Raw genomic sequence first — 25,649 nt, 5'->3', positions numbered from 1 at the left:
TATATATATTTATATATATATATTTTTTTCTTTTTGATGAATAGATGTGTAAAATATTTTTATAGTTTGATAGTATCGATACAGTTGATTGTTTAATTCATAGAGTTTGGAATGTGGACTATAGATAATAGTGATGATGATCTCTTAGTTAATTTGATTTCAATTAAAGTAGTCAAATGACTCTTTACTATACAGTCTTCAGAGCCAATCTAACAAAAAAAAGCAAAACAGTTTTACTTAGCATATATGAAAGGAGAAATCAGGAATTTAGCAGTATCCTAAACTCTACTCCAAAAATAATTTTGAGAATGAACCAACAACTCTAGCCCACCAAATGTTTTGCTATAACTGACAAACTTTCTAGTTCTCTGGTCTATAAATCATGGCAATGGCACATCCAAAGTAAGATTTATTTTATTATTTATATTTCACTTTTCTTCGTGTCTAGCAGCCTTATTGACTAAAACAACTTTAGAAAACTTCAACATTTAATTTATCTTTTACTTGTTTCAGTCATTTGACTACAGCCATACTGGGGTACCACCTTGAAGGATTTTAGTTGAATGAATCAACCCCAGGTCTTTTTTTTTTTAAGTCTAGAACTATTGGTTTCTTTTGTCAAACCACTAAGTTATTCAAATGTAAACACACCGACACTGGCTGTCAAGCACTGGTGGGGGACAAACACAGATGCACAGACACATGCATATAGATGTTTACATAGACATATGACAAACGTCTTTCAGTTTCTGTCTGCCAAATCCACTCATACAGCTCTGACCAGCCCAAGGCTTAGCAGAAGATATTTGCCCAAGGTGTCAAGCAGTGCTATTGAACCCAGAACCAAACTTCTTACCACACAATCACACTTATTTTCTAAACATACAATAAAAATAAACTTCAGAGAGTTAGAGAAAAAAATTATCAAGTGTAAAGAAAACATGTGAGGAAAATAAGATGAGAACTGAATGAAGAATTGTTAATGATCGATTATAGAAAATAGCTTGAATTAAGACAAGCTATATAGAGGATGATAATTGTGGAAAATAATCATGAGACTGTCAGAGGTGGCAAACTAGAAGAATCATTAGTGTATCAGACAAAATGTTTAGCAGCATTTCTTCTGGATCTTCATGTTCTGAGTTCAGATGCCACCAAAGTCAATTTTGCCTTTCATCCTTTCAGGGTCGATGAAATAAGTACCAGTCAAGTACTGAGGTCAATGTAATCGATTTGCCTCTCCCCTCAGAACTGTTGGCCTTGTGCTAAAATTAGAGAGATAAAAAGATATTATGAACCTATCATCTTTTGCTATGTGTTATACTTGACTTCTTTCTTTCATAAGCTATTGTATCTACTCATCATCATTTAACATCCATTTTTCCATGCTGGCATGGGTTGGATGGCATGACAGGAGCTGGTCAGCCAGGGTGCTGTTTGTTGTGGCATGGTTTCTATAGCTGGATACCCTTCCTAATGCTAACCACTTTACAGAGTGTGCTGGTTGACTTTTACATGCCACCAGCATGGGTGCATTTTCACAGCACTGGCACCTGCAAAGGACAAGCCTGTAGGTGTGGATGACAATGATTTTACTTAGCTTGACATGACTTCTCAAGTACAGCAAATCACCACAACTCCTGGTCCTTTGTCATTTCCTCAGTGAGGCCCAGCATCTGAAGATCCTTTCTCACTACTTCATCCCACATCTTGAGTGTGCCCCTTCCACAGGTAGAGCTATTAAATAGGATGAATATCTTAAACAAAATTTTAATGTAAAGATTTAACAATTTTATTTTACAGGATTCTCTGCATCAATCAAGGGAATACTCTCAGAATGAAAGCAATAAAGGTTCTAAAGATGACAGTGAGAATTTACACCTTCACTACTCATCAACACAATCATGTTCACAGGTTAAATATTACTTAATCTATTATTATTGTTGTTGTTGTTGTTGTTGTTGTTGTTGTTGTTGCTGTTGCTGCTGCTGCTGCTGCTGCTGTTGTTGTTGTTGTTGTTCCCAGCGTCGCCTTTCTGGCACTTGTGCCCATGGCATGTGTAAGGACTTTCGAGCGAGATTGTTGCCAGTGCCTCTGGACTGGCTCTTGTGCGGGTGGCACATAAAATACACCATTTTGAGCGTGGCTGTTGCCAGTACCGCCTGACTGGCCTTCGTGCCGGTGGTACATAAAAAGCACCCACTACACTCTCTGAGTGGTTGGCGTTAGGAAGGGCATCCAGCTGTAGAAACTCTGCCAAATCAGATTGGAGCCTGGTGTAGTCATCTGGTTTCACCAGTCCTCAGTCAAATCGTCCAACCCATGCTAGCATGGAAAGCGGACGTTAAACGACGATCATGATGATGATGATGATTATTATTATTATTCTTGGAGTAATGATTCATATATCTTGAATTCTAATACTACTGTGTGCACGTCATTGATTTTTTTAAAGATACTTTATCTGCATAAGTGAGTCTTGATATAAAATTCTTACTAGTCCTTATGAATGTTTGCTGCCAAAAAGAGTATTCACAGGTAAAAATACCAATAGCACAAAATAAGTGGTTTAATATATGACTAGCACTTTCTGGCTCTTTATGTTCTGAGTTCAAATTCCACCAAAGTTGACTTTGCCTTTCATCCTTTTGGCAGGCAATAAAATGAGTATCATTTGGATACTGGGATTGATGTAATCAACTGTCTTCCTCTCCTAGGATTGCTGGCCTTGACCCAAAATTTGACACCAGTATTATGACCAGCAGTAAAATATTGGAAAGTGTAGTTTTACAAAATGTTATTTTTTTATATCAATATTTGTGCTTTTCCATTAACTAATATATTTTTACATGCTTCAAATCTCCTTAATTCCCAATAAGTTTCTATTTTATTTGGGTAGAATTTATATTATTACATTCATTAAGGTGTTTAGCTAGCAGAATCATTAGCATGCTGGACAACCTGCATAGTTGCATTTCAACTGTTTTTACATTCTGGGTTCAAATTCTGCCAAGGTAGACTTTATCTTTCATCCTTCCAGGGTTGATAAAATAAGTACCAGTTGAGCATTGGGGTTGATGTAATTGACTAGCCCTCTCCCCTCAAAGTTTCAGGCCTTGTGCCTAAATGAATGTAATAAAATAATTCTTTCTATTTTAAATAGGAAGAATTATTTTATTGCATTCATTTTCTAATGTACAAACACAAGATGTGATTTACTTGTCCACGTATGTACTTATGATACAGTGAATATTGAACATGATTTGATTCCCTATTTTCAAAAGATTGAAGAAACAAGGTGTATAAACAACAATTCTGTGCACCAAATCTAGTTCTTTGTATATGAACTGTACCACATAAAAAACACCCATGCTGGTGCCATGTAAAAAGCACCCATGCTGGTGTCACGTAACAAGCTCCCACAAAAGGCACATGTGCTGGTGCCCCATAAAAAGCAACCAGTACCCTCTGTAAAGTGGCTGGTGTTAGGAAGAGCATCCAGTCATAGAGACCATACCCAAACAGGCAATTAGAACCTGGTGCAGCCCTTTTGCTTGTCAGCTCCTGTCAAGCAATCCAACCCAAGCCAACATGGAAAACACATTAAATAATGATGATGATAGTGATGTTTAATCTAACTAGTTTATAAAGGTCTTTGGTTAAGCTGAACCAGCTGGTAATGCTAGAAATAAATATTTGATTTCATCATCACACTCATTATTATTAAGTCATTTCCAAATAATTTGAAAGATAGTACTCTTTGAGAGCACATTTAAATGAACTTAAATGGTTTCAAATTTTGGCACAAAACCAGCAAGTTTAAGGGAGAGGACAAATTACATTGACCCTGGTGTTTAACTGGTACTCATTTTATTGACCCTGAAAAGATGAAAGGCAAAGTTGACCATGGTGGGATTTGAACTCAGAATGTAAAGAACTGGAACAGATGCCACTAAGCACTTTTTGAAACAAGTTGATGATTCTGCTAACTGAATGCAATGCTGCAGGATTAAACACTAGCTTAATTCAGCTCCGATAACAATTAACTGATTATAATGAAGCTGAAATGGTTTAAGTTGCTTGTTTTACCCTTTTTTGTTGATTTGACAGTTGTTCCTTTTTTATTTATTTATTTAAGAGAACGCTTTTGATTTGTATTATTTTATTTTAGATTGACCCAAAAACATATTCACAAAAATATACAGATGAAATTTGTGGTATGTTTATTTAAATATATTGATTTACTATTGATATCAATTCACTTTGAGAATATCAGATTATATTTCTAGGATTACAGCTAAGTGCTTTTCTTTGTATCATTGCATGTTTTTCTATCTTAATAATCTCTCTCTCCCTTCTTTATCTCAGTTTAAATTTTGTGTTTATGTGTTCTCTGGATATGAATATATATGTATTTGTGTGTGAATACTAAGACTGTCAAGGAATCAAAACTTAAGGATCTCATGTAGTTAACAATAGAAACTGTAGACTTGGAAGCTGTTGACTGTTTAAATGAGCTGCTAGAAGGTGATTATGCCTGTTATTTAAGTGACATAATTAGTGCTAACCATAATATTGTAGTTATTGTCTGATGTCAAGCAAAGGCGCATGGGTCAGTGTTAGAGCATCGGGCTCACAACCATGAGGTAGTGAGTTCGATTCCTGGACTGGGCTGTGTGTTGTGTTCTTGAGCAAGTCTCTTGATTTCACATTGCTCCAGTTCACTCAGCTATAGCAATGAGTTGCGATATCACTGGTGCCAAGCTGTATTGGCCTCTGCCTTTTCCTTGGATTACAGTGGAGAAGGGAGGCTGGTTTGCATGGACGACTGTTGGTCTTCCATAAACAACCTTGCCTGGACTTGTGCCTCAGAGGGTAACCTTCTAGGTGCAATCCCATAGCCTTTCATGACCAAAGGGGGTCTTTACCCTTCTATTGTCTGATATCTCTTTAGGTTAAAAGTGTTTGTTATATAGGGCAAAAGTTGTAGTTTCAAAGACAATTTAGAAATATATAGTTAAGCCACTCAGATGAGATATAAAATTTAGTTGTATAGCGAACTTTGCCTTTGTAGAGCACAATTTTTCAAATATTCTAAGAAATATTTCATTTCTTAGATGATAATTTCTTATGTTGGCAGAAGATTAATAAATATTTAGAGGGCAGCTATATGTAGTTGATTTAGTTGATCTCAGTACATCCCTGAAGGATAAAAGACAAGTCAGCCTCAGTAAGATTTGAGCCCACAAAGAATATAAGGCAGTTTGAATTAAATAATTTTAGGTACTCTATATTTCTACCATCCATTTTCTCTGCCCTCTGTTCCTGGAAGGGTCATGGAATAGAATCTTCAAGTACCTTTTCCCTAGGGTCTTGACAAAAGTCACTGCATTAGATTTTCCAGCTGAATTTCCAAGCATGACTTTAAGACTGTGGATATTAGCCAACCATCTCATTCTTGGTCTACTATCAGGTCTCCTACAGGTTGGTTCAGCTTGAAGAATCCACCTTGTGATTCTTCCCTGCAACATTCTAATCACATGTGCATAGAGCTGGAGCTGTGATCTCTCAATGTGAATAGCAGTTTTGACCTGGAGAGACTCCCTGATCTCCAAGCTATGTACTGTGTTGGGTAACATTACTCGAGAGATCTTTATATCATGTGGAATGACATTGTTGGGGAGCTGAACTGCTCTCTGTCTTTCCTTATCCATTACAACTTCCTGCATGAATTTTAATATTTTAAGTTCTGATCTGATTATTGCATTGTGAGTCTCCTTGGCCCAAATCTCTTTCAGCTATCACAAATGAATATCTTCTTAAGATTTTTTTTCTTTGTTTTTAAATTCTTAACTGTTGCAAATATTTTTTCTTTTCTAGAGAGCCAAGACTTAAATTTGTATTTGAGTCTCAGTTCACAAATATCTGAAAACAAGGATATGACACAGTCACAAGCAAGCAGAACTTCTGTTATGTTGAAAGAAGAAAAATCTAATCAAAGTGTTCGTTCTGTTTTTAAAGACAGTAGTTCTGAAGATGGTATGTTTACAATGTTGTAATACATATTTACCTCAATGCTGTTGATCTGTTTTGAAATTACAAATTTATTCTGCTTCTTCAATGAAGATCACTTTTATTATTTACTCTTTAACTTTTCTAAACTGTTATGAATTGAAGGGCTTATATTATGTTATTGAAGATCTGACCCAATTATCTTATAGGTGCAGGCATGGTTGTGTGGTTAAAAAGCTTGCTTCCTAGCCATGTGGTCTTGGGTTCAGTCCCACTGTGCGACATCTTGGCTGATTGTTTCCTATGAGAGCCCTGGGCCAACGAAAGCCTTGTGAGTGGATTTGGTAGAGGGAAAATGAAAAAAAAAAACCATTCCCAATGTGTGTGGGTGTTGTGGAACTGGTCCTGGCAGAAGTTCTTTTCATCTGAGAAGAACCAAATCATCCCTTGTTCAACAGGATGCCTCAGTTTCTTTCGGAGCTTCTTTGCCTTCATCAAACAGTTCTCCTTGACCTTGACTGTCAGAGTTTGTCCCATGTACCTCTTATATAAGTTGTTGTAAAGGTCCTCATTCAGAGTCAGCTTCATGGTAGTGATTCCAATGCCCATCTCTCTTGCTAAAGTCCAAATTCCCTTGCTCAGATCTTCCATCACCTTTTTCTGCAGTTGTTGAATGAATTCTGCTGTGCTAATGCAGTGAGAACACTTGCTGTGTCCCTTCCTACTGGCCACGGCTACATAGTCTTTGTTGCAACTGTCCATGCCACATCTTACAACCCTTACACTGTTCATAGAGCATTGAGTAGCAATCATGATATTGGCATTTTGACACCCAGTATGATTCATCATGATACAGGTAATTCTTTTCCAAAATTCAAATGGCTTCCAGTCCTCCATGTCATCTTATTTTATCTCAACTACAACTTTAATCTCTATGCTCTCTAATGCCATTGACTATTCCAGAAGAAAAGAAGATATGAAAATTGTCAAATTTAACCTGAACACTATATGTGTGTGCTTCTGTATTTGTTTATATTTGTGTCCTATGAAAGTTCTTTGGTGTAAGTGGTGTTGTCATTTCTGTCAATAAATCATCTACTCATTTTGTATCTTCAAAGACATGTGAAATTAGAGGTCCCTTATTTGAAAATCAGGTAGGGGTTACTGAAGGAAGGGCATCCAGCTGTAAAGCAATACTTCTGTAATATATTTGCTTGACCCATGCTAGCATGGAGAAACAGATGTCGAATGAATTAAAGTCTACAGTAGAGGGCTCGCAAAACTGTTAGAGTGTAGGATGGGGGTGAGGGGACTTTTATTTATTCTGGCTTTTACATTCTGTATTAAAATCCTGTTGTGGCCTACCTGTGTGATAGAATAAATCCATTGTCCAGTTCAGTACCACCACTAGGGCCTTGGGTACCTTTAGCAGCGACCAGTCTTGATAGGCACTATGGCTAGGTTTCTAGTTTAATTATATCTTCCTCTCTCTTATCCACCAGCGTCTTGAAGACCCTAAAAAGGGTCATGTACACTGACCTCTGTTCCTGGCTAGGTACTAAACAAAAAGTTCATGTTGTCACATTCTACTCCAACTCTTTGCAACCATACATCAAGCTACCCTGAAACGTCTGGACACATTTACAATGCTGCAGACAATGACTGCTGCTACCATTGCTGCCACTTCCTTTTGCCCAAACAGTTGACAACCATTTCTTATGAACTAAGATTGTTGCATATTGTCTTTCTCCTACTTGCTTTGTTCTACAGTTCTACAGCACCTCTGAGAAAAATTTTACAAATGCAACATGCTTTGATTACCTAACTGTACCCTGTGCAATCAATGATCACCTGATCTAGTGTACAATGATTTTTTTTTTCCTACCTAGACTGAAGTAAGTTTTATCTATGGTCCTGAATTTCTGGATTCTGTCCAAACATTAAGTGGCTAACATAGTAACCATAAGTCTATATAAGTAGAGCAGATCCAAGCTATGCAACAACAACAGCAATCTTGTTCATTTAAGTATCATATATTCAATCTTACTTTGTGAGTCCATATCATTTAAATCTAATCTCTAATGAGATCATTTAAAAAATTTTCAGTGCCCCACTTTTAGTTTATCTGAATTCACTTAATTAAAAGAAATTATGTTGTATCTTGGGGTGGTCATTACACCAATAATAAACACATGCACTGGTTCAGTTTCACTTCTGTATTATTATTCATCAGTTGGTTAGCTATTTAATCAACTAATTAATAAATTGTTTGATTAATCATTCAGTTAAACAATCAATTGTGTTTACCAAAGACCTTTCATTGCTATTTATGACCTCAAGGACATGCCCTTTCTACTCTAGGTCAGCTTCTGGTCTCTTTGTCTTTTAGTTTTAGATTTAGTATTTATGTAGTTATATGGATATGGGTGGGACGTACATGTTTATTATTGACATTTTGACCCTTCCAAGATACAACAAAATCTGTTTCAATACAGGAGTTCACATCAAAAATCTTGCAGATCAAATACAAAAATGAAATAAATGAAGTTATTTTTTGAGGATTAACCTAAGAATGCAAAACAAATGTATTTGACTATTCTAGCTTTTATCTAGGCACTGTACCAAGGATCATATGAGTTGAAATGACCTTTTTTGTTTAAGATGTTAGGGTGGATTTGAAGGAGATGCTATTTCTAGAAGATTGAATGACCCATGTAGAAGCTTCCTCGTTGGTCTACACATATATTCTAAAGCTAAATGTGGATGCAGAGGTAAATGGCATTGGTTTAGAAATAACAACATGTAAAATAGGTATCTAGTTTATCCATTTGTGCATGTATATGAATTTCATTAAGTGTGCAATCCTGTCTCTAGTAATACATTCAGCAAATTCTTCATTATATATAAAGAATGTCTAAATTACTAGCTGATATGACTCATTGTAAGTTTTTATTAATGTTCTTATTAATCATATTTGTGAGGTTTCGTAAGCAGCAAAATTTTAAGATCAGTTTCATATATATAGATACAGCAAAACCCTTGAAAGTACTATTATAAGATAAATTTTGTTGATATAAAGTATTTTGTGTGATTGGGAATAATAGAATAATATGTGTAAGGAAATTTTATTTCATGTTTCACTCATATGTAACCTAATATATTTTTAATACTCAATAAAAGTATCAATTAATTAATTATTAATTACAGAGATAAAAGAGATGATAATTCTTAATTGCAGTTAAATATAATTATTTAATTATTTCTTTGGTTTCAGTTCTTGAGTTCACCCTTAATTTGCCAAAAGTATCACCAGGAAACAGTTTTCATAATTCATCTTTATCTAAGACACCGCAAAATAAAAGTAGTGTTAGAAAAACTTCTGTTTCTCAGACTTCACAAAAAGGGAGTGGTTTTGGTCATCTGTCTGTTTCTCAAACTTCACAGAAAAGAAGTGATCTTACTAATTCATCTGATTCTCAGATCTCACAGAAAGGGAGTGGTCTTAGTGATTCTGCCAGTGAGAAAATGAAGAATTACCAAGATTCTATGCCTCAGCTGTAAGTAAATGAAAAATATATTCCTAGTTGCCTGTCTTAATTTTACTACTACATTTACAGAGTTATATATTAATTAACTTTAGTCTCTTTTAATCAAGCACAAAGATATTTTTTTGTAATGAATTGGATATTGTGTATAACACTTATTTACTTATCTAAGCCCTTCACTCTCAATGAAGCATAGGCCTTTGATAACTTTTCTCCACTATTCTCAACCCTGAGCTGCTTTTTCTACTTCTCTCTATTGGATCCTGGCTTTTTCAGTTCTTCTTCCTTCAGGATTTCGCTGCATCACATCATATATTTCCCTGAGGGAAGGCCTTCTTTCCCAGGTCTTGTTGATGTAGAATTGTCATTGATGCTTCAGTAACTTTGCCTTTTTCCTAGATAGGGGTGTTGGCCCTATGCAAACCTACTTTTACCTCTGGGAAGAGGTCGTTTGTATCAATATGGGGAGTCCAGCACCGGAGACCCTACCAGGAGCTTGTGCCCCACTGGCTTGGTTTTCTGGGTCAATGAGGCACACAAGCCACCACACAGCAACAAAAACTGGACTTTGTGGTGGATTATGTATAATTTCTGGTGAAATGTAGACTCTACACTTATTTATTAAAAGTTGATCTCAAATGAAATTTAAACTTGGAGCAGTGATGATTGAATATGATACAACACTAATATAAAACAGGATCAACTGTTTCTGCTGTTGTATGTAGATGAATATTAGTGCGGTTACTATTCTCATAAAGATCATTATTTGAAGATTAACAGAGTAATTCTTTGTACTGTAGGCACAAGGCCTGAAATTTTGAGAGGCGGGGTGCTACTCAATTACATTGACTCCAGTGCTCAGCTGGTACTTATTTTATCAACCCCTAAAGAATGAAAAGCAAAGTTGACCTCAGTAGAACTTCAACTCAGAATGTAAAAACGAGAAGAAATCCTGCTAAGCATTTTGTCTTATGTGATAATGATTCTGTCAGCTCACTGCCTTCAGTGGAGTTTGGAGGAGGATGATGGATGTAAATAACTGTCATGATTAATTCCTATCATCATAATATACAGTTTTATATTTGCTGTATATACCAGAGACTTACTTCTCTTTGCTTTTCTGCATTCTTAGTAATTTCTGATAATTTTCATTTTTTAGATATTTTAGTGGAAAGTAGCGTAAGTTCGAAAGATGGAGGGAGACAGCTAAACACGTCCTTGCTCAATCGCTGGCCAGCAAGAAAGAGACAGAATGAAGCGGGAAAGCTTGGTTGTTGAATTCCACCCATGCGTGAGACTACGCATGCGCACAGCGTTACTACAATATCTTTTACTATGCTTCCTTGTTCTATCACAACACTAGTTTCATGTTTAATTTTTGACATTTAATATTTTTCTTTATCAGTCTTAAATATTAATCTTTATTAAATCTTCTTACATAGAAGATTTCCCCTCTGCATTAAATTTTCTTCAATAATCTTGATGGATAGCATTCTTGTTTCTCTATATCATTTGTTTGTCTACCAATCTTCTGAGATTCAGACAAATATTTACAAGAATACACTTGTGATTATTCACAAATATTTACAGAAATATTTTTGTGAATATTTAACCTGTAAACATTCTCCTGATATTATGAAGAACTTGTCTGATCGCAAAATTAGTCAACACTGTTTTTGCATGATGACCTTAGAGCCAATGTGAATCTCTTCAATTTGAATGACATATGTAACCTTGTGATGTGTATCCTGATTCAGTTTCATACCAGAGATGACTTCAGAGATTTTTCATGTGGGCTCAAAATTCCCTAAAAAAAGATGTCAACCATCAAGCAAACATCATGTTAATAGGGATATAAATTTCATATTTTAGGCTGATAGGGTATATCTTTCAAGGTTGTTTGCAACTGAAAAAAAAACAAAAAAAAGAACAAGAGAAGTTAGCTGACCAGAGGTTTCCCTTCAACCATAAAAATTATTTACTGACATTGTGTAGTTGAAGAAAAACTTCTGGTCCATCAACTCTTCAAGATTCTTCAGTTGTGAACATCTTTAACTAAATACAAGATATTTTGTCTGATCTTAATGACTCTACTCGTCTTTGGCGTCATCATGTCAGATATTTCTGGTTAAGTTCAAATAACCAGATGTCTTTGTTATGCTGAGTCTTGGTGGAAATAGAATTTAAATCTTAGTGAAAATAGAATGGCAACAAGTGCTACTACAGTTGAGAATTGAATGTTATATACATAATATAGTGTTCAACTCAACAATGCTTTTTATATATGTGATAGGAGAAGAATCTTTCAAAGCCCAGTGAATTCCCCACTATTGGGTAAAAGCATTTTCAGATGTCACAGTTCAGATGAATATAAATATAAACAAGTACTTATTCAGCTTGTATCATATTTTAACTATTTTCTCACCCATTCTACTTCTCTCTTTATCTGTTTGTTCATGTGTGTATATGTGAATGTGAACTTCCAGGAAATTCAGTTTGGAGTCTTTGTATTTGGTTTCTAACTTACACTTTGACTTACTAACAGTGCCTTGCTTTCTGTAAAAATCAACTATAGTTTAGTTCCATAGTGTTACAGGGTTTACATCTGTAAATTCTCTCCTTGTGAATATGACCTGCTTTGATTACACTTTTTCTCAGTTTTATTATCTGATATTTTGACAGGTCAAATAGTGAATTTTCTCAGCAGACATCATCACCTTCAGATGCAGCTAATCCACATAAAACCCAGGTATAATATTGATTTGTACATAAAATATTACATGATAATGATTAGATTTGGTTGATGTGACTTGGAAACCATCATCATCATCAAATGTATGTCTTCCATGTTGGCATGAGTTAGATGTTTTTGACGGGAGCTGGCATGCCAAACAACTGCACTGACCTCTACTCTCTGCTATAATATAGTTCCTATGGCTGAATGCCCTTCCCAATGCGAACCTCTTTACTGAGTGTACTGGTGCTTTTTTATGTGGCGCCAGCATTAGTGAGGTCATTAACTAACTTGCAAGACAAGAGTCCCTCAACTGAGGTTGGAGTAGTATTAAGGGAGAGATCTTTGTGCTAGATGATGATAGGTTAGAGTATGATAGAGGGACAAGAATAGGTGTCTTGTAGTAGAGGAGATACATGGCTACTCCAGTTGGAAAAGGAGAGAAGAGAGAGAGAAAAGATGGTAATTCCAAGAAATTACTATATCTGAACAGTCATTTTTATATTTAGCTATTCAAATATGCATTTCATTTACTCTCTTAGATCAATTTCTTCATTAGTTTACTTTATTTGAAAATACTTCATGAATCACTTGGTTTAATAGTATATTGTTCTTTTTTATTGCCTCTTTTGCTTTTATAGTTTTCATTATTTTCTGATTTTACTCTTTACATTTGCAGCCACAAAAAGAGGATCTTCCATCTAAGTTGAAACCATTAGAATCATTTATAGAAGCTAATCCATTTGATTCAGAGCATTTCTTTAAGGCTCGACAGAAAGACCTGCTTGATCCATTACCTGGTAAAAGTTCCCAAAAAGATCAACGGAAAAGTGAATTCTCTGTATCAACAATGTCTTCAGCTGAAGGTTTTGTTTCTAAAATATCTAATGAAAAGAGGATAAATGAGGCTGATTTACATGAAAAAACAATTCTTGATAGTTGTCAACAAAAGACTTTTACTAAGATTCAAGAGAAGAAAGATGCAGTGTCTTCAAATAAGTATTTTTCTTTAATTCCCAAAGGTGAAAAACATCTTTCTGCCAAACCACTGTCTTTAAGCCAGGGAGTTATAGACATTAGAGCTGGAGATGCTAATGGCAGCTTTCACGATGGTGAACAAGAAAAAAGAAAACCAGCATCTCTCCCAGATAAATTAATCTCTAAAGGAAATTCTAAAATTTCCTCAAAATCCGAACCAGTAGGTCAGCCAAGTGATATTTCCCCAAATTCTTATGATCATGAAACCACGATGCCTGACAATCTATGTGCAAGGCTTACATCAACTTCAAGCCAAAATAATAATTCCAATGCCAAAGAATCCATCATGCCTTATGAAGAAGAAGATGAAATGAATGTTTACAATATGTCTAATCAAATGTTAATTGGAAATATACCAGGAAAAGGTGTTTCAATATCTCAGCCCTACAAAAGGCAATCAACAGAATGTCTTGGTAAAGTGGTATCAGCATCAATGCCTGGACAGGCTTCATGCAGCATGGGTGAAACATCTAGCACTATTACAGAATTAATGCCTGTTAAACCCCTTGTGACGCCAACAGCTGAAGTGACAGTTACTGGTATGATGAAAACACCAATAAATATCTTAGGACAAAAACAATATTCTCCTCTTGTAGCTAGAGACAACCAAGATTCAGAAACTCAATCTGTTCAACAAGATGATATTTCTATTGTGCAACCAGCTAATAATGTAACAAACATTGTACCAAATACTGAGGCACAGCTTGCTGTGACACAAAATGTAAATGTTGGTGCATGCACTTCCAATGATCCTTATTTATTCCCAGATTCTCAACTTAAAAACAAGTCTACTATTGTTACATCAAGAAAACGTCAAAAGGTACATGTAATAAAAAAATAATTCCAATATATCTTCTTAGTTCATGACAATTTAAATGCTTCTAGTTGGTTGCTTTATTTAATCTTACTTTCTATTAGTGACTGTAGACTTAGTAATAATCTGAATGCAGTGTTGGTAATGATAATAATGTTGAGGTCCAAATGCCATCATTTTCTCATAGCTAGTGTTAATTAATAGCTACTTTTCTCAGTCCTCAAAGAGCTTGAAAGTCTTTCTTACAAATATGTCTGTTGGTGAATGCCATCAATTGTGAAAGATGCAAGAAGCTTTGATCCACCACATATTGCATACAACATTTGAAAAAGCAGTAGGCAGCGTGTCAGTCTCATAATCAAACATAAAAACAGAAGTAACTGAAGGTCATGAGTTCAATCCTCATCAAGGAAACATCTTTTTTATAGGCGCAGCTGTGGCTGTGTGATAACAAGTTTGCTTCCCAATTAAATGATTCTGGGTTCTGTTCCACTGCATGGCACCTTGGGCAAGTGTCACATACATATACATCTATACATATGCATGTATGTATGTATATACGTGTGTGTGTGTCAACAACTATGACTAGTTGTTGACAAATTTTTCTGCTTTGTAAGGGTAATTTACCCAGTATTTCTGCTGTTCTAACGGCAACTTTGTGTTCGAAACAATATCATCTTTTTATTTGTATTGTACAATATATATATATATATATATATATATATATATATATATATATCACAATGCATGTAGCCAAACGTGTGTTAATAGTGACTATGTTTGGAGTACACTGTTTTCTTGTGTTACATCAGACACAAGCAAGTGAATTTGGAACTTTCAAGGCTTGTTTGTTATTCCCTGGCTGCAGAACAACATTATCTATCTAACATAAAACACTTTAGAAGATAAAAATTGGAGGTTAGCATGTAATTTGTTCATTGTACATTAATGATAGAAACTGATACTGCAAAAGAGATGAAAAAAATGTTTTCAAAACAGCTTAACTTTTTATAGAATATATGCAGAGAAAAGGATTCAAAATTTATAATAGCATAAATTTATTCTGTGTTAAACAATAATATAAGTTGATATTCATTGCTGTTCTTCTTGATCACATATCTTGCATTACTTTTTTTATCACTTAGCATATTTTATTACACATTTATTTCATTGGGGATTTTACTTACCAGATTTATTTCATTCTAATTACAGTTAGCCAATAGGTCTACACAAAAGAAAAGTGCCAAGAAACTGCTGCCAAAAAAGAGTTCAATTTTTTCTCGTAGTCGAGGTATTCGCAAAGACCGTCAAAGTCCTGTCTATAGAGTACGGTTTGAAGCTATACGTAAAAGGGCTCGTAATCCTATTACTCTGCTCAGCAATCCAGCATTCTTAAAAGTTCCATCGCATAAAGATATTGAGTCCATTTTATCTTCTAAAATCCATAACAAAGGTGATAAAACACCCAGTTCTAGTGATAGTGGCTCACAAACCAGGGAACAGCAACAGCAGCAATGTTCACTTTATACCGTATGTAAATTATATTATTTCATTTTAATTCTTTTGCATGCAATATTTGGTTAATTGTTGGAAAAAATATATTATTACTGAGTAGTCTTTTATATGCAAATCACAAAGAGTAGGGATTGCTATTTATTTTCAAGTTTGTGGATGGATGTAAGTAGAACAGCAATCCTTGGTTAGGTACCTAACAGTGCTCCTTAACTGATTATTCAGTGTCAGTTCAGTTGCGTATGTCACCTCCTTATCTTAGGTTAAGCACCACCACCAGACTTGGGTGCATGTTAACTGAGTTCACTCTGTTGCAAGCATACAAAATAAGTGGCTGATTTCAGGATAAAACAGTCTCTTCGACACTATTTTCAGCTGCACTTTTTGTTTGTGAAAGGATATTAGTGAAAAATGTTTGCTAGAAGTAGCCTGCTATCAGATATGTAAAAGGTCCAAACTCATGGTTAATGCTTCTGGAAGCTGTCCTATGAACTGGGACAGAATTCTGTGTCTTCCCTAGTTTGTGACAGGTGCTGCATTAAACACAAGATTTTGTGAGAACCAACCTTGGCTTGAATTTCAGTTGAACTAATTATATATATATATATATATATATATATATATATATATATGTTCATATAATGATATCTACCAAATGTATTGGTAAGATAAAACATGCAGTCGTTACCAAAATAGCAAAAATCCGTCTGCAAAGGTTTATAATAAACTCCTTGTGAATTGATCTCCTTGGTTATATATCAAAATTTAAATAAGAGCTTTGACGCTAATATCCATATATATTAAATATATATTTTAATATATATGGATATTAGCGTCAAAGTTCTTACTTCACCAAAACAATTCAAAACTAAATTCTAAAGAAAGTAAATACCAAGAATCATATATGTCTGCTGGACAATTTTATCTTCATTACACAAGCATTCATGGACTTCAGTTTAGTCCCATCAATTATTTCCTTCTAATATACAAACTACATATCTTACTCCTATCTTGACACAAGTCATTTATCTAACCTAAATCTGTTGTCCAGTCTATTGTATATTCTAACTTCATTTTCTAAGTCGATGGCTACATATGTATATATAGAATCTAGCCTCCCAACCACACATCTCTGCTATCTGGATATCAGGAGCAAAAATCTTCCAGTTATTCTTATTTAGTCCATTTTTTTTGTTTCTCTAAATTCTTCTGCTGTCTCTGCTACTTTCCAGATTTTTTCCAAACTGTAATACTATGCCTCATATTGCGTTCTGGATATTTATCTCAGCTTACCTTTCTCTAAAATTATCATCTGTAGTCACTTCGGCTCACAACTCTTCTTAGCTCTCCCACCCTTCACATTAATACTACTCTAACAAAGGCTGAGTAGTTTGCCATTCTGAGCAAGCTGTGCCAGTTAGGTTCCTCATCCAACTATATCTCTGACTTCAAATATCCTCGACCTTTTCACATCCAAAGTCAACCTTTGTACATCCATCACTGTCTCAGCACCTATTAGATCATCTGAGCACAGCCTAATTGGAGCTGTACATCTCATTTTTTCTTATTGTACAGTATTCTTACATTCCTTGAGTTCTCTGGTCAATTCAGTCCATGAAAATGGTCAGACTTCTACTAGCTCTTTGCTAATCTCCTGCAAAAACCTTCCTTCTCACCACTTTCCGTAGGTAATAATCAGTCTGTAAAAGCCATCATATTTGCCTTCAGCTTCATGCTACACACCTGCAATAAAACTCCTCCCAAACTTCTCTCACTCCACTCTTGTTATTGACTGTTAATATTTTGTTATTTGAAAAGCAGTGAGCTGGCAGAATCATTAGCATACTGGGCAATATGTTTATTGGCATTTTGTTCATCTTTGCGTTCTGAGTTTAAATTCTGCTGAGGTTGGTTTTGCCTTTCATCCTTTCAAGGTCGATAAAATAAGTACCAGTTGGGTGCACAAGTTGATGTAATTGACATATCCCTTGCCCTGAACTTGCTAGCCTTGTGCCAAAATTTAAAATTAATATTTCATTTGCCGTGATATTATTTTATCATGTCTTTAATCTGCAGAATCTTAAAAAGGTTTTTCAAAGAAAAATTACGGAAGAAACTACTGTACAGATTGTGTACCGTAAAACCACAGTAGAAATGTTGAGAAATTCTCAAGTTATTGATCGTCGAGTTGTTGTGGTAAGTAATTATCAATAAGTTAATACTTTGTGAGGGAAAAACAATATTAAAACTTCCATATTCACAAATTTTTATCACATAATGCTATTTTTGTTAGGTATTTGTTTACTAGCAATATAAAAGATGTTCAATAAATGGGGGAACAGTTTCTTTATATATGACATTGCTTTCTTCTGTATCAAATAATTTTAGAATGAATGGATATTTTGGATATGTGGTAGGGAGTGTATATGAAAAACTCAAGGTAGATGAAATTAAAAGGTCAAGTATTCACACAGAAAATAGCAGATAAACAATTGATGATTAAAGAGCCATTTCTTAACCCGATATTTTGAAGAAGAAATACATATTAGCATTTCTCTCAGCTGCAAACAATAATTTCTGTAAATATTGTTACCATCTAGAAACTGAGATGAACTGGTTATATTTTTGACCTGGATCCGTAGTTTCATTGCCAGATCTCTTTAATATTGAAACTTACTTTATTAATGGACAAAAAAAAAATGGAAAAGTGACTCATCATTTAATATTTTTTATATTATATATAGCTCTATAATTTTTCTTTAGTAGTTCTGGTGTTAGTTTTAGTGAACATATTTTATTTCAGTATCAGATGAAACCATAATCTGCTGAAAACTTGTCGCCATAATGTTTTGTTTTTAGTTGAGTTGGCTCTTTTGTAAGACAAAACCAAACCTTGACTAACTAATAAAATAAAATTATTATTAGTTTGTTAGAACATAAATTGAATTATGCCTAAGAGAGAAGGAAGAGAGCCTTTTTTATAGCATCAGTAATTAAGGAAATCTGCAAGTCTTTATCTTTCTCTGTTTAACTACAGAAAAATTTCCTCTCTATTTAACTAAAGAATAAATATGTTTTTGTAAAAAAATATTAATATTAAATTAGGCTAAGAAAATTTACATGACATCATTATTTTCTTTATCTCTTATTCAGTTTTACTTTGAATTTTACTTTACTAATTCTAGGAGAAAAATGATCCAGTTGTTATTAAAAGTACTCGTAATGAAGAATTCAAGTATTTAAATTCATCAAAAGGGACATCATCATTTTGTAGTCCAACTTCATTGACATCTGGGGAGTATGCTGATGTTAGCTCATTGTCTCATTCTGACAGTAAAGGCAGCAGTAACAACAGTAGTAGCTTTAACAGTCTCACAGTAAAATCCTCTTCTATTGACTTACCATCTACTCCATCTGTGAATCAATCTGAGAAGCAGCACAAGGAAGGCCAAGTTAGTATTTTAAAAAAGAGACAGTCTGTTTCAAATAAGCCTTGTCAAAGTCACACTTCTGATGAAGATATGTTAAAGATGCTGTCACCAATTACATTAGAAGACAAACAGGAACATTCTGTAAGTATTATAATGTTAATTCTCATTACTTTCTTATTATCTCTGTCTCAGCAAAGGCAGAGGTATTGTTTTCAGTCATGTTTGTTTGTTTGTCCATGGACAAGATATCTCAAGATCCACTGGATGGATTCAGATGAAACTTTCAGGGATGTTTGGCCTTGTGACTGGCACAAACTGATTAGATTTTGGGATCAATCTGGTACCAGACAAGGATTCTGGATTATTTTTCCAGTTTTTTTACTTAATTTTTGAGAGCAATCAGGTTCATTTTCAGTATTCTCATTTGTGAGAGTAGTTGAGTTTATTTCAGATATTCTCATTTTAAAAATCATCTCCAGCTAGTTGTTGAGAGGACATTGGTGTTGCCTTGTTCTAATTGTTATCTTTTATCTTTTACTTGTTTCAGTCATTAAACTGTGGCTGTGCTCGGGCATCACCTTCAAAAATTTTTAGTTGAATGAATTGACTCCAGTGCTTAATTTTTTTGCTAAGCCTGGTGCTTATTTTATTGGTCTCTTTTGCTGACCTGCTAAGTTACAAGAATGTAAACATATCAACACTGGTTGTCAAGCACTGGTGGAGGACAAACAAAGACACAAACACACGAAGTTACATACACACATACATGATGAGTTTCTTTTCAGTTTCCGTCTACCAAATCCAATTACAAGGCTTTGGTTGGCCCAAGGCTGTAGAAGACACTTGTCCAAGGTGACACGCAGTGGGAACCTGGAACCATGTGATTGCGAAAAAAGCTTCTTACCACACTACCACACCTGTTCCATTGATATACTGTTCTGTCTTTATTATTAATCGCACTATCATGTCAATTTAGTTCAAAGCTTTCTAAAAATATTTTTTTTATATATTTACTTGCTGGCAGTGGATAATGAGATACACTTTTACTCTTTTACTTGTTTCAGTCATTTGACTGCAGCCATGCTGGAGCACCACCTTTAGTTGAGCAAATCGCCCCCAGGACTTATTCTTTGTAAGCCTAGTACTTATTCTATCGGTCTCTTTTGCTGAACTGCTAAGTTACGGGGATGTAAACACACCAGCATTGGTTGTCAAGCGATGTTGGGGGGACAAACACACACACACACACACACACACACATATATAGATATATATATATATACATATATACGACAGGCTTCTTTCAGTTTCTGTCTACCAAATCCACTCACAAGGCTTTGGTTGGCCCAAGGCTATAGTAGAAGACACTTGCCCAAGGTGCCATGCAGTGGGACTGAAGCCAGAACCATGTGGTTGGTAAGCAAGATACTTACCATACGGCCACTCCTGCACCTGTTGATGTAGTTAACAGGTTCATTCCAAAATTGTATATTGCCTTTTTATAAAGTGAACATTTAATTAAATTAAATTTTTTGGATTGAAACAAATGAATTATAAATTGCCTTTAAATTTAGTATATTTGTGTAACAAAATTTTTTTTTGTCTTTGGTCATTTCCATTTTGCTTCTATTTAGAAATCAAAGGAAAAGACTACTCTTCCCTTCAAACTTTGCTTTATGACATGAAAGTTTTGAAACTGACCTATTTTCCATTACATTTCAGCACTGAGTTGCTGAAGCAGAAATATCATTATAGCAAATATTATGCTCAATACCACAGATTTGCCTGTCAGTTGCTTGACCATAACCAGTTGAGCATGTCCCTTAGTGGCTGACAATATGTGCATCTCTGCTCATGAGCAGGAGTAGTTATGGGTGCATCATAGCCATGTGTTGAGAGGGATTCTTTAGGGTTTTGAATAAGTATAACAAAGCAAAGTTTGAAAGAAATATTAGGCATTTTTCATACTTTCTTGGGGTAAGCAAATAGGAAATAACAGTTACTACCCAAGGATAAAAATATTATCACACAGTGTAGTAAATCAATGAGGAATTCAAAGCTTGATTGAACATTTATATAGTCTTTCCTTGTATATGTTTGAGGCTCTTGTTATAAAATTTAGAACTTGTATCTGAGATTAGAAACATGACTTCAATTATTTATGTTCATTGTTAAGGGCTGGTTTTAGCAATATCAGCTACTTAGTGTACACTTGATGTATTACTGTAGGCTGATTACAACCGAATATCATGTCTTTGCCCATTGAATGTGAACTGCAGTAATAATTATAGTATGTTACAAACATTTATAGGATTTTGTCTTGATAAAAATGAGTTTCTCTTCTCACAAAAGACATTCTGTTTGGTATTGAAATCAAAATAGAATACTTTATAGTTGTAGAAAAGCAAAGACAGTAACAAACAATAATGAGAAAATATGTAAAACTGAGGAGATGAATAAGTGTCAATAAGTATTGTAGACAATTAAATCAAGCAATATTGTCATTTTACCTGTTATTTGCATACCTATTATGAGAAATAGATATTTCCAGCCAGTAAATATGTTGATATATGTTCTTTTGTTAAAAGTCTATATAAACTAGACTTTTAAGTGTTAATTTTTGTTATATTTTGGAACATTTCTACATTTTAAAAAAATCTGAAATATTACATGAAAACACGACAAATGATTTAAAAAATGTTTTTCTTTCTTAATTTTGGTGAGAAGGCCTATTGCAGTCTTGGAGATGACCTGCAGCAACAAAGCTGGGGCCAATTAGGGATGCATGGAATTACTGCAACTCCTGATAAATGTAATACTTCTGTAACTGAGACTGCCACTTTATCAAGATATTCATCAAATGAAGAACCACTGAAGACAAAGGCAATGACTGTTTTTCATTCTGACTCACTTTTTTCATCAAATGAAAATCTCAGTGTTTCTGACCAAGAAATAGCTGCACATCACATGAAAAGCCTTCCAGTGACTCAACCTTCAGGAACAGCTGGAGATTGTCAAGAAATATATACCAGTAATAAGAATTTAAATTTACCTGAAACTTCTTCAAACAGAAGTCCTCTGAGAACATCTGCACATGAAGAAGATCTGAAAACACCAGATAAAGCTGAAAATCAAATTCGAGGATCAAAAAGGTTATGTAGTCCAGAACCATGTGAAGAAGGTACATCTAAAAAGTACAAACAAGGTACATCTAAAAAGTACAAACAAAGTACATTTTGTTTCTAATGATTTGCTTCTTAAAGTTAGCCCTATATATTGTCACTATTTTCAAGTGTTATTATTTTTTAGTTAGCCCTGATCAAACAGAACTTTGATCAAAGATATTCCAGCCTTAGACAATCCCTACTTTTGTGTATTAAGAATTACATTGTCCAATATGTCCTTCCTATTTTTAAGCTGGTTTGATTTGAGGGAAATTTGGTTGCAATTTCTAATAAGTGTATTGATGACATAGAAGTTCCCAGTTGCCATGGTAACAAAAATGATCTAATATTGACTTAAAAGCCAAATCCTAATGTTAAGTCTTGCTGCAAGCATTGCACAGTTAAGAAAGATACATATCAGATTCTTAGCCCTTGTTGTCTAGTCCCTGGTCAGCTCTGACCAAGCAGATTGATGACCATAAAACTTTGTAAATGTGATTATTCATTTGTATATCATTTCTTTGTCGTGTCTATAGATGCAGTTTTTATTGGTTAAAACAGGACATCTAGAGACATTCTAATTAATTTTTTTCTTCTTATGCTCTGTGTATTCTACAGTTATTTACTGTATTCTATTTTATTTAATACTATTCATGGTTTCTGGTAGGAAGGCTTTAATTATGCATTCCTAGGAACAACCTTTAATCTCAGCATTGAAGTCTGTGCTTCTCAACCAGTGTTGTGACTTTTTCTTCTCTACTCCCACTCATTTAACTTTTCAAGTACTGGTTATGTAAGGACTTTTCTTGCCATTGTTTTATCAGAATTCTGTAGCTCCATTTTTAGTTTATATTTTAGCCTTTTTACAATTTCTGTTTTGGTTTCTCTGTGTCTTTCATAACTATGTGTTATTTCATCCTCTGATTTATATTTATTAGCTTTATTGAAAGCAGATAATTTTTTTAATTATGTTCATGTTTTGTAGCTGTTTGTATTAATTTCATGATTTTTCTTTACTAGATGTTTTTGTTGTTCTATGGTGGATATTTTATAATAATTTTGTAGTTGGATAAGTTCACTACCTCTCTGTATTTGTGATAATTATAATCTTTCTATATCAGATTTTGAGTAGTCTATTCCAAATGCAATTATTATTTTTCTTATTTTGGGTAGAATCTTTAGTGCATCAGACAAATGCCTTGCAATATTTGTGTCAGCTCTTTATGTTCTGTGTTCAAATCCTGTCAAGATCAACTTTGCATTTCATCCTTCTTAAACACCAGTCAGGTACTGAGGTTCATATAATCAACTGTTCATTCATCAGAATTTGAGGCCTAGTGCCTATATAAGAAATCATTATCATCATCATTGAATTGTTAGCATGGTGGATAAAATGCTTACTCTTTTACTCTTTTACTTGTTTCAGTCATTTGACTGTGGCCATGCTGGAGCACCGCCTTTATAGTCGAGCAAATCGACCCTAGGACTTATTCCTTGTAAGCCTAGTACTTATTCTATCAGTCTTTTTTGCCAAACTGCTAAGCTACGGGGATGTAAACACACCAGCATCGGTTGTCAAGCGATGCTGGGGAGGACAAACATATACACACACATATACATCATCATCATCATCATCATCGTTTAACGTCCGCTTTCCATGCTAGCATGGGTTGGACGATTTGACTGAGGACTGGTGAAACCGGATGGCAGCACCAGGTATATATACATATATACAACGGACTTCTTTCAGTTTCCGTCTACCAAATCCACTCTCAAGGCTTTGGTCAGCCCGAGGCTATAGTAGAAGGTGCCATGCAGTGGGACTGAACCCAGAACCATGTTGTTGGTAAGCAAGCTACTTACCACACAGCCACTCCTGCGCCTTAATGACGTTTCTTCTAGCTCTTTACATTCTGAGTTCAAATTCCACCAAAGTTGACTTTGCCGTTCATCCTTTCGGGGTTGATGAAATAACTACCAGTTCAGTACTGGGATAGATGTAATTGACTACTCCCACCCCTCAATTTTAGATCTTGTGTCTATAGTTGAAAGGATCATTGTTGTTGTTGTTGTTATCATGAATGGAAAAATTGGTAGAGCATCAGACAAACTACCTAGTAATATTTAATCACATATCTTTACATTCTAAGTTCAAAATCTACTATGTTTAACTTCTGACTGTGGCTATAATTAAAGTATATAATTCTACTTACTTCAAATCTCCAGCAATATACAAATATACAAAAAAATTTACAAATAAAAGAAATTACCCAATTTATGAAAGCTTGAAAAATATGACTTAAGATAAACAAAAGAGAAACCTTTTATGTAAACTAGAAAAATGCTGACAATTAAAAGTATAAATTTAATTTAATCCTTTTGTTTTCATCTTAGATTTTTCAGATGATAAACCTAAATGTAGTGATAGAAGCCAAAGGTATTTGAAAGTTTTATTTATTGTTTTCTTTTTACTATTATTGTTAATTATTACTGTCTCACACTCTGGTTGTAATAAATAAAGTCAGATGCTTGACCTTTCAATGATCAATGGTATCCTTTGATGGATTCATCATCATCATCATCATCATCGTTTAACGTCCGCTTTCCATGCTAGCATGGGTTGGACGATTTGACTGAGAACTGGTGAACCAGATGGCTGCACCAGGCTCCAATCTGATCTGGCAGAGTTTCTACAGCTGGATGCCCTTCCTAACACCAACCACTTATTGGTGACTTCACTAGTGCTGGTGCCATGAAAAAAGCACTCAGTACAATCTTTAAAGTGATTGGCATTAGGAAACGCATCCAGTCATTGAAGCCTTGTTAAAGCAGACGTTGAAGATCAATGCAGCCCTCAGGTTCGTCAGATCCTGTCAGCCCATCCAACCCATGCCAGTATTGAATATGAATGTTAAATGATGATGATGATGAAAGGAAGAGAAAGGAGAGTGTTGTAGGATTTTCTCCTCATTTTTGTGTGTTTGAAATTTCTTTTACACTAATAAAGTGGAAGAAAGTTTTAAGTTGGTTGTTCTAAGTGACAACTGAAATAGGAAATAAAAAGGACTATTAGAAATGTGTAGTCATCATCATCATCATCATTCATTTAATGCTTACTTTTTCCATGCTTGCATGGATGAGATGGAATTTGTTGGCACAGATATTTTTACAGCTGAATACCTTTTCTCACCTGTTTTTAAGCAAGATATTTCCTCATGGCCAGACATGTTTTTCATGAAAGATTGGAAATGAGCAACTTTGCTTGTATTATGATGGCACTCATTTACAATCACCATGTAATGTCTAGACAAGGGTGCACACAAACACATACACACACGCACACACACATGCACACACACACACACACACACACACACACACACACACACACACACACAC

General features: G+C 34.7%; 1 protein-coding gene across 1 annotated transcript in view; it reads left to right on the top strand.

The window, feature by feature from the left end:
• The window catches only part of LOC106881144 (bromodomain-containing protein DDB_G0270170), a 55,490-nt gene that overhangs the window by 27,233 nt on the left and 2,608 nt on the right, over window positions 1-25,649 (top strand). Inside the window, exons 11-21 of the mRNA XM_052967627.1 lie at window positions 1,804-1,914; window positions 4,172-4,217; window positions 5,881-6,039; window positions 9,287-9,569; window positions 12,240-12,306; window positions 12,971-14,149; window positions 15,356-15,673; window positions 17,732-17,851; window positions 18,841-19,227; window positions 21,814-22,291; window positions 24,645-24,697. Coding sequence (XP_052823587.1) covers window positions 1,804-1,914; window positions 4,172-4,217; window positions 5,881-6,039; window positions 9,287-9,569; window positions 12,240-12,306; window positions 12,971-14,149; window positions 15,356-15,673; window positions 17,732-17,851; window positions 18,841-19,227; window positions 21,814-22,291; window positions 24,645-24,697 — 3,201 coding nt within the window. The remainder of the gene's footprint in view (window positions 1-1,803; window positions 1,915-4,171; window positions 4,218-5,880; window positions 6,040-9,286; window positions 9,570-12,239; window positions 12,307-12,970; window positions 14,150-15,355; window positions 15,674-17,731; window positions 17,852-18,840; window positions 19,228-21,813; window positions 22,292-24,644; window positions 24,698-25,649) is intronic.

This window comes from Octopus bimaculoides, chromosome 4 (genome assembly GCF_001194135.2).
Source record: "Octopus bimaculoides isolate UCB-OBI-ISO-001 chromosome 4, ASM119413v2, whole genome shotgun sequence".
Lineage (NCBI taxonomy): Eukaryota > Metazoa > Mollusca > Cephalopoda > Octopoda > Octopodidae > Octopus > Octopus bimaculoides.
The sequence above is the reverse complement of the archived record's forward strand: the minus strand, read 5'-3'. Positions and strand labels throughout refer to the sequence as shown.